Genomic DNA, 9,592 nt, shown 5'->3' on the forward strand with positions numbered 1-9,592 from the left:
GATATAATTTGCTGCGTTTATTTTTCAACCTAATTTTAGAAGTAAATTTCTAGAGATGAGAATCACAAAATTTCCCTTGTCCTGCCATTTCCAAAATGTGGTCTGCCTTTTTTGTGTGCTTCCAATATTACCCGAGATATGAAGAATTTCGTTCAGATTTGGACAATTTTGTTTTTATTTAACAAAATTGAAATCTGAACCAAACTCTTTATATCTCCAGTAATATTGAAAGCACAAAAAACGCAGACCACTTTTTGGAAATGCCAGGGCTAGGAGAATTATGTGATAGTTGTTTCAAGAATCATACATGTTAAAGTAGATAGAAGACTAAATGTCACAAATAAATTCAAATACCAAAGACGACTTTCAAGTCGTCTTGCTATTGTCATGTTTCGTGGGACACCCTGTAGTAACATCAGATAAAACTTTCATGGGTCGCGATCAAGAGCTAATGTGATTAGCTTTCAGCCTATACCCCCTTTCATTTTTCCTTTACTGTCCCTTTAAAGGTTGAGATAAGTCCACTTTATCAAGGTAAGATTCTATAAATTATAAAAATATCGATATTAAATTTCCTTGCATTGAAAATTTTCAATAACAATAATTTTGGATACATTAAAGGCAGTGCTTTGTTATTTAAAAACAAACATAATTTCACAGTTCAGTCCGTAATATTGCTTGCAGATCTACTACAGGCGATAACTAGACCCGAAAAATACATCTAAATATAGACGTTTACCTTAAAGCGATGATCAAAAAAGGGGATATCATGGAAATGAATATATAATTGTCTCCTCTCATTCCTCTCATTGTGCTAGGTCCGAAATACAGGATTCGGAAAAATAGTTCTTTCTCTTGCTATTTGGCTAGTTGGAGGATCATCCAAAAAATTCATTTATTTTTATTTTCAAAATTAGCCAAGGTATGATTGAAGGATGGACGAGGAATGAACGATCAAAAAGAAATATAGAAGTCTCAAAATGTTTCCATCTGATTTCATATAGAAATTTAAAAATATTGTAGAAAATTAAAATAAAATATTGAAATTGAAATAAATGCAAAGTACATGTTAAAAAAGTATTTTTTCCAAAAAATATGATGTAATATTTATATTTTAGGTTTAGGTTACATTACGACAATTTCTTGGCTGAGCGATGCGGCTGGACAGGCCATTGGCCGATCGCAGCGGCTAGGACATGCTAGTTGGCTGAGCGTGACAGGCTAGGAGACCGGCGCTGCGGCTAAAGATCTCCAAATGATGATGCCCATGTGTTAAAAAATATTTTTATTTGTTTTAAATTAGTTTATTTTAATATATTTAATTTTTGTTTTGTACTAATGTTTGAATGGGCTAAAAGCGGGGTTGTGAACACCTGACGTTAGTTCAATCGGCTATTAGTCCAATCAGTATAGCATCATTCAGATAAAGAAAATTTGCTTGCAAATCATGTTATTATAATAGCCTTCTACAGACAACTCTATCCTGTAATAATCAAATGAATATTTTTAAAATGTTGTAAACAGGAATAATCTATTTTTGCCAAATTTACTTGCTCAAAGTGGAAACTTTATAATGGTTATTTTAAGCTCAAAATCAACTAATTAAATTTGAAATGTTGTTGATATTAGAACTGGTTGCAAGCATAAGTGCGTGATGACCATACTGTTGAACATGGTTAATGGTGAGACCTGAGCACCTTTCTGATGTCCAAAAAGAAATTCCTACAATGTTCCCCATGGAGCGCAAGGAATCAACAACCAAGTAACCCAAGTAAGGAATATTCCCAGGTTTTTTTTAAAAAGCACCCTGTGTAAAATATTTCTAATATGATTCAATTAAAGGGAGTGACAGGCTGAATTGAGCTGAATTTGCACTATTGTAGAGAATTTTAAGGATTTTTTTGAGATTTGTAAGTTGTATAATTGCTGAATAAGAGGGGAAATTTGATATTTGATCTTTGATATTTTGATTTTAAACAAGCTAGAAAAAATAACTACCCCGGCAAAATCTTTTTCGCACTTAATACCCATTACAATGACAAATAGATATATTCAACCATGGTAACATATCAGATAAGTGTTGATATATTTAATAACATTCAAATGACCCAAATAATTTATAAGGAATTTTTTCAGAGAAAATGGCTGGAAATATGAAAAAAAATGTAGAAATTATTGTCATGAAAGAAGAAATTCAGGAAGAAATCTTTCCATTCTGTACTGTAGAGGATACATGTGTATTTTTAAAGGAAGAAGATGTTAGAACGGAAAATACTGAGGTCACAGGTAATGCTGCATCTAAAATGTGACTAATACTATTCTCTTATATTTTAAATAATACTAAGTAATTTAAATGTTAATTTCAGATGAACTAGTTCTTAGTGAAGAGGATCCTCTGCTGGTTGGATCAAAGATAATTAAGGAAAGGAAACTAGAAGAAGTGAGATATCTTTGTGATAAATGTGAATACGCTGCAACTTCAACCTGGGATCTTAGTAGACATATTAAAAGCTATCATGAAGGAGTGAGATATCCTTGTGATAAATGTGAATACGCTGCAACTACAACCTGGGAAATTAGAAGACATATTAAAAGATATCACGAAGGAGTGAGATATACTTGTGATAAATGTGAGTATACTGCAATTCGCAAGAATGATCTTAAAACACATATTGAAAATAAACATAAAGGAGTTAGATATTACTGTGAGAAATGTGAGTACGCAGCAACTACGAAAAGTTATCTTAGGAAGCATTGTAAAAATCAACATGAAGGAGTAAGATATCATTGTAATAAATGTGACTTCACTGCAAATACAGCAAATATTTTAAAAAGGCATACTAAGAGTAAACATGAAGGAACTAGATATCCTTGTGATAAATGTGAATATGTTGCAACAGAAGTAGCTCATCTTCGATTACATATTGAAAGTAAACATGAAGAGATGAAACATCCTTGTGATAAATGTGAGTACACTGCAACTACATTAAATAATCTAAGGCAACATATTAAGAGCATACATGAGGGAGTAAGGTATCCTTGTACTACTTGTGAGCATACTGCAGCTACAGCAAGTATGCTTAGAAGACATATTATGAGTAAGCATGAAGGAGTGAAATATCTTTGTGATAAATGTGTGTACGCTGCTGATACCAAAAATCATCTTAAGAGACATATTGAGAGTCAACATGAAGGAGTGAGATATTCTTGTAATAAGTGTGACTACACTGCGACAGAGGCAAGTGCTGTCAAAAGACACTGTAAAAGTTACCACGAAGGAGTGAGATATCCTTGTGATAAATGTGATTACTCTGCAATGAACGTAAACAATTTAAAAAGACATTTAAAGAGTAAACATGAACGTGTGAGATATTCTTGCAAGAAATGTGAGTACACTGCAACAGAGGCAATTGCTATCAAAAGACATTGCAAGAGTTACCACGAAGGAGTGAGATATCCTTGTGATAAATGTGACTACATTGCATTTACAGCGAGAGCCCTTAGGGATCATATTAAGAATAAACATGAAGGATTGAGATATCCCTGTGATGAATGTAAATACGCTGCAACACAAGCAAATAATCTTAGAGTACATAAAAAGAGAGTCCATCGCAAGGAGTGAGATATCCTTGTGATAAATGCAAGTAAGTCGCAAGAAAAGAAGCAGTTCTTTAAAAAAAGAAAACATAACTTTCTTTAAATATAAATGTTCTATGACTAAAGAACTAATTTTATTATCAAATATTTTCTTATTATATTGTAATTCCGGGCAAAGGAATGTTAATAAATGCCCCCATCTTTGATCCTATCCTCCTCCGCCCCCCCCCCTCACCACCCCTTAAGATTATTTCGAACATTTTGGCGTTTTTCAGCAAATTTTTTACTAAAGAAAACTGTCTGTTCTCTTTCTTTCACCGCCCTATTCTCACTTAATGTACAAGTAAAACTTTTCAAGTATGGAACCAGGCCTATGAGTGTCCCAGCCCCCCTCCTGGATCCGTGACATCTATGGTTTCCAGGATTATTTTTTGGCCCCAATACGGCTGACGCTCCTCTTTTAAAAGAGAAAAGATAATTACCATTTAAATTTTCAAACCCTTTATCAAATATTATTGTTTATTTTTTAGTCAATATGACAATGCACAAGGTTTTAGTAAATATGTTTTCTATTTGTAAATATTCGAATTATTGCAGAGAGACTGCCCGGCAACTGAAAGGAAGATGTGAATTGTGAATAATTAAAATGTTAAGATTAAGGGAGAAATTCTTCCATCCTCTGCAAAATTCACATTGAGACCAAACATAATGGAGTGAGATATCTTTTCACCAAATGTGAATATATTGCATCTCAATCTTAGAAGACATTTGATGGTAAACATAAAGTAGTGAGATATCATTGGGATAGCTGTGAGAATGTTGAAGCAAAAGCAAGTAAATTAAAAAGACTTCAATAGTAAACATAAATGAGTTATAGATTCCTGTCATGAATGCGTTTACGTTGCAACGGACGAAGTTTTTTGAAGAGTAATCTTAAAAATTGAGTTATCCTTGTAAGAAATGTGAGTGCAGCGCAACCAAATAATCAAAAAAAAATCTAATTCATAAAAGTCTAAACTTAAGGTTTAAACTGAAACAGGCTCTGGACTCTCTGAACACACAAGAAAGATAAGTTTTTGCTTAAATTTATTGTCAGAAATCTTGTCGAGATTGTATCAAGAATTATGATTTGAATCAATTCATGATTTGTATCAAAATTATATCAAGATTCATACAAATCTATTTCTTATTCTGTCTTGAATTGAATTCTTGAATATTTCTATATTAAAGGTAACTGATTTAATAAAAGTATTATTATTACCTCTTGTAATACCAACGTTGCTCATGTTTGCTTTAGATGTCAACGCCTCGCCCCGACCCCCCCCCCCCACCATCCCTCACCCACTGACATGTTTACTTTTTAATCAATAATCATTTGTATTTATATTTATAGAAATATTTACTAACTATTTTCAATATTTCTTGACTGTTTTCAATTATTAATAATAGTTTGATTTCAGAGAGAATGGTTAAAACTATCGGAAGAATTTAAGGTTAAAAAATTAAAGATGAAAGAAGAAAAAGGTTCTGTAAAGGGAGAAATTATCCTTCCATGTACTTTGGAAGACACATGCACTGTATATGTACAAGAAGAAGAACTAAATAAGGAAGAGATTAAAGAAGAGAATGTTTGTATAACGGAGGAAGTACATTACTATTTCACTGAAAAGGATACATGTACTGTATATATAAAGGAAGAAGATGTTAAGATGGACAATACTGAGATAACAGGTAATAATAACATATAATTACTTCTAACTCGCTTATTTCCTTAAAGAGGAACTTCTCGGGTATTCTATAAAATTTTCAATTTCAACTCAATTATAAAATGTATTTTTAAGGCGAAATAGATCTAAAAGAAGAGAATCCTCTGCTGGTTGGATCAAAGATAACCAAGAGGAAACTAGGAGTAAGATATCCATGTGATAAATGTGAATATTCTGCTACTAGGCCAAATCATCTCAGATTTCATATTATGAGAAGACATGAAGGAGGAGTGAGATATCTTTGTGATAAATGCGAGTACACTACAACTACATCACGATATCTTAAGATGCATATTGAGAGTAAACACGAAGGAGTAAGATATACGTGTGATATATGTAAGTATTCTGCAACTAGGCTACATCATCTCAGAGAACATATTAAAAATAAGCATGAAGGACTGAGATATCCTTGTAATAAATGTAAATACGTTGCAACACACCGAGGAAATCTAAGAATACATATTGAGATTAAACATGAAGAAGTGCTCTATCCTTGTGATAGATGTGAGTATTATGCAACTGGTCGAATTCAACTCAACAAACATATTAAGAATATTCATGAAGGAGGATATCCTTGTGATAAATGTGAACATGTTGCAACTACAGCAGGGGATCTGAAAAGACATACCGAAAGTAAACATGAAGGATTGAGATATCCTTGTGATCAATGTGAGTTCGCTGCAACCAGACCAAATCATCTTAAACGTCATAAAGAGAATATACACTACGGAGTGAGATATCCTTGTGATAAATGTGAATACGCTGCAACTTGCCTCGGTAATTTACAAATACATATTGCAAGTAAGCATGATGGACTTAAATATCCTTGTGATGAATGTGAATACGCAGCAACAAGACCCAATGACCTTAAAAAACATAAAGAGCATAAACATAGAGGAGTGAGATATCCGTGTAAAGAATGCGATTATGCTGGAATTACAGCAAGAAGTCTTAAAGTTCATATTGAGAGTAAACATGAAGGTGTGAGGTATCCCTGTGATAAATGTAACTACGCTGCAACCACACCAAGTACACTTAAAAGACATATAAAGAGTAAGCACTAAGGTGAAGGTATCTCTGTGATACGTAACTACAACAGATAATCTGTAAAGCCATACTGAGAGTAATAAGCATGGTGTGGAGTGTGATATCCTTGTCATGAATGTGAGAACGCTACAACAGACGCAAGTAATTCATAAAGACATATCAGGAATAAACATTATTAAATGGAATATTCTTAAAAGAGATGTGAAAACGCTGCAACGGACATAAGCAATTTGAAAGCCATATCATGAGTAACCATAAATCATGATATTTATGTAACTAGACTTCTATTTCAACTTTTAATTATGGCTCTTTCTGTGAGCATCTTCTCTTTGTACAATAAAAAAGAAAAGTTCGCAGATTTATAAATATTTTTTTTCGCGTATTTTCAAAATTTAGCTAAATTAAAACAAATTGCACACAAATTTTTGTATTTTTGAGCGTTCATAAACCTTCCCTAGGGTCATGCCAGGTCCCGCACATAATTGAGGTCCGATCGGTACAGCCGTTTTGACGTTAGTGAAAATTTGGAATTGGTTTCTTGATAAAAGTTTTGAACCCTACGTATAAAAAATGAATTAAAGAACTAGATGAATTTTAATAATATTTTCCCTTTACCGAGATGATGGCCGGAAACTGAAAGGAGGAAATAAAGGTGGAAAATATTTGAAGAAAATATTAAGGATCAATCCTCTTCTGCTGAGGATATACAGTTTATTAATCACTCTTGAAGTCAGAATTTTTTATTGTAAATCTCAGGATCGAGCATCATAAAAGTCATGTTAAGAGTAAACATGAGGAAATAAATGTTTTCCTTGTTATAATATTTAACTACAGCACACAACGTATTTTGTTTAGTAAACACAAACAAAAGATACGAAGTACTATTTCGACAATTTTTAAGTAGTAAAATTATTTTGTAAGAGTTAATTATTTATATAAAATAGTTTCTTTTCCGGAGCATATGGTCTAAGTTGGAATGAATAAAGGTTGGAATAACTATTTATAACACTGTTATTTTGGTACGACGTGCTATAAAGTTGTTGTTTCCAAGCTGATGAACTAGAAACTCAAGTGCCGAGTGAAACCCAGCTTCTTTCTTATTTCAAACTTCTGAGAGTCGAAAAGAATCAAGCATCTTCATCTCTCTGGACTTTGAATCTATGATCAATAGCATCGTCAAGGCTAAGTATGGGGAAAAGCTTCAGGAGTATCTCAGAGTTTCAACCTACCTAAACTCCTTCAACGGTGATATAAAAAGAAAGCTAAGATTTTTTTTACAAAGAAGACTTGGTACTATTCATTGAATACGAAATGCTTGATGATGCTTTCTGGCTGGTTCGTTAAGCTGTTGTTGTTTCCTACTTTGGAGGTCTTAGGAGGTCTGAAGTCATGGATCTGAGTCTAGAACGTTTTTCTCACCACAAGGATCGAGTTTACGTTGTTCAAGAGCGTGTGAAACAGATCAGACAATCCTTAACGTTTTTAGTTCCTAGAGGATCAACAGGAAAGACGGATTGGGCTAAGATACTTGAAACTTATCTAGCAAAAGTACAAGATGATGTTTAGAAATTCTCAGGAAGAGTTTTTTTTTTACAGACATAGGTTCTATCCTTGTTAACCAGCCCCTGGGTTAAACATTTTGGCCTCAATTCCACGCGATGTTGCTGGGAGTCTTGGAAAACCTGAGAACTACACCTTCCTGGTACTGCCGCTGCTGATGTTGGTGCGACCCTGCAGCGCAGATTAACTATTTCTTTGGATGGAAATTAGTGGACATGACCCAGGAATACATAAGCACAAGCAGGAATGCTGTTAATCACATTGCCACATTACCGAATAGCGCTGAATCTACTCCAGCAGGAGAATGAAAGAGGAGGCAGAGTTTATTGATTCTCAAGATTCCTCAGTTAGACAAGATATCATGAAGGTCAGCTTCTCAGAGACTCATTCCATGCACATAGCACTGCATGGATATAGAAAGAATTATTCAGAGCAATAAAAAGGGTCATTATTATGAATAAATTGCAGGGAAATATAAATATGTAATGTTTGAAAAGAGTAGAATTGTTGTTTGTAGTGTTTTCATTGTAATAAATATTTGAATGTTTTAAATGTAAAAATAAAATTTTTTGCAAAACAAATCTCAAAACATTTTTTCAAATCAAGCACAGTGCTATAATATACAGCTCATTTAACATAATAGCACGATTATTACTTTATAGCACTACTAAAATTAAATTTATTATAAAGTGAGCATGCACGATAAAGTGCACAATAGTTTAATAAAATAAGAAAACACATGTTTTGTTTATATATAGGGAGTAGATATAAAGGTGGAAGAGTTAAAGTTGGAGGCGGAGATGGGTTCTATCAAGGATAAAGTAATTACTCCGTCTACTGTAGATAATACATGTTCTGTTTATATACAGGAGGAAGATATAAAGATGGAAGAGTTTAAGTTGTAGAAGGAGATGGTTTTATCATGGATAAAGTAATTACTCCGTCTACTGTAGATAATACATGTTCTGTTTATATATAGGGAGTATATATAAAGGTGGAAGAGTTTAAGTTGTAGAAGGAGATGGCTTTTATCATGGATAAAGTAATTACTCCGTCTACTGTAGAAAACAGATGTTCTGTTTATATATAGGGAGTAGATATAAAGGTGGAAGAGTTTAAGTTGTAGAAGGAGATGGCTTTTATCATGGATAAAGTAATTACTCCGTCTACTGTAGAGAATACATGTTCTGTTTATATACAGGAGGAAGATATAAAGGTGGAAGAGTTAAAGTTGTAGAAGGAGATGGGTTCTATCAAGGATAAAATAATTACTCCTTCTACTGTAGAGAATACATATACTGTTTATATACAGGAGGAAGATATTAAGGTGGAAGAGTTTGAGTAGAAGGAGATGAGTTCTATCAAGGATGAAGTAATTACTCCGTCTACTGTAGAGAACACATTTTCTGTTTATATATAGGGAGTAGATATAAAGGTGGAAGAGTTTAAGTTGTAGAAGGAGATGGTTTTTATCATGGATAAAGTAATTACTCCTTCTAATAGAAACATTAAGCTCAAATCTTTTTTAATATTACGAAACATTAAGCTCAAATCCTTTTCAAAATTAGAAACATAAAGCTCAAATCCTCTTTAATATTAGAAAAATTAAGCTCAAATCCTTT

At 33.0% G+C, this 9,592-nt stretch overlaps 1 protein-coding gene across 1 annotated transcript; it reads left to right on the forward strand.

The window, feature by feature from the left end:
• Nucleotides 1-451: 451 nt before the first annotated feature.
• Nucleotides 452-6,766, forward strand: LOC111709693 (zinc finger protein 62). Its single transcript, XM_023483559.1, has 5 exons — nt 452-534; nt 1,119-2,286; nt 2,367-3,618; nt 5,051-5,328; nt 5,439-6,766. The coding sequence occupies exons 2-5, from the start codon at nt 2,142-2,144 to the stop codon at nt 6,425-6,427; spliced, it is 2,664 nt and encodes an 887-aa protein (XP_023339327.1). The 5' UTR covers nt 452-534; nt 1,119-2,141; the 3' UTR covers nt 6,428-6,766.
• Nucleotides 6,767-9,592: the final 2,826 nt, after the last annotated feature.

The sequence above is a fragment of the Eurytemora carolleeae genome, unplaced genomic scaffold (genome assembly GCF_000591075.1).
Source record: "Eurytemora carolleeae unplaced genomic scaffold, Eaff_2.0 scaffold992, whole genome shotgun sequence".
NCBI classification, from domain to species: domain Eukaryota; kingdom Metazoa; phylum Arthropoda; class Copepoda; order Calanoida; family Temoridae; genus Eurytemora; species Eurytemora carolleeae.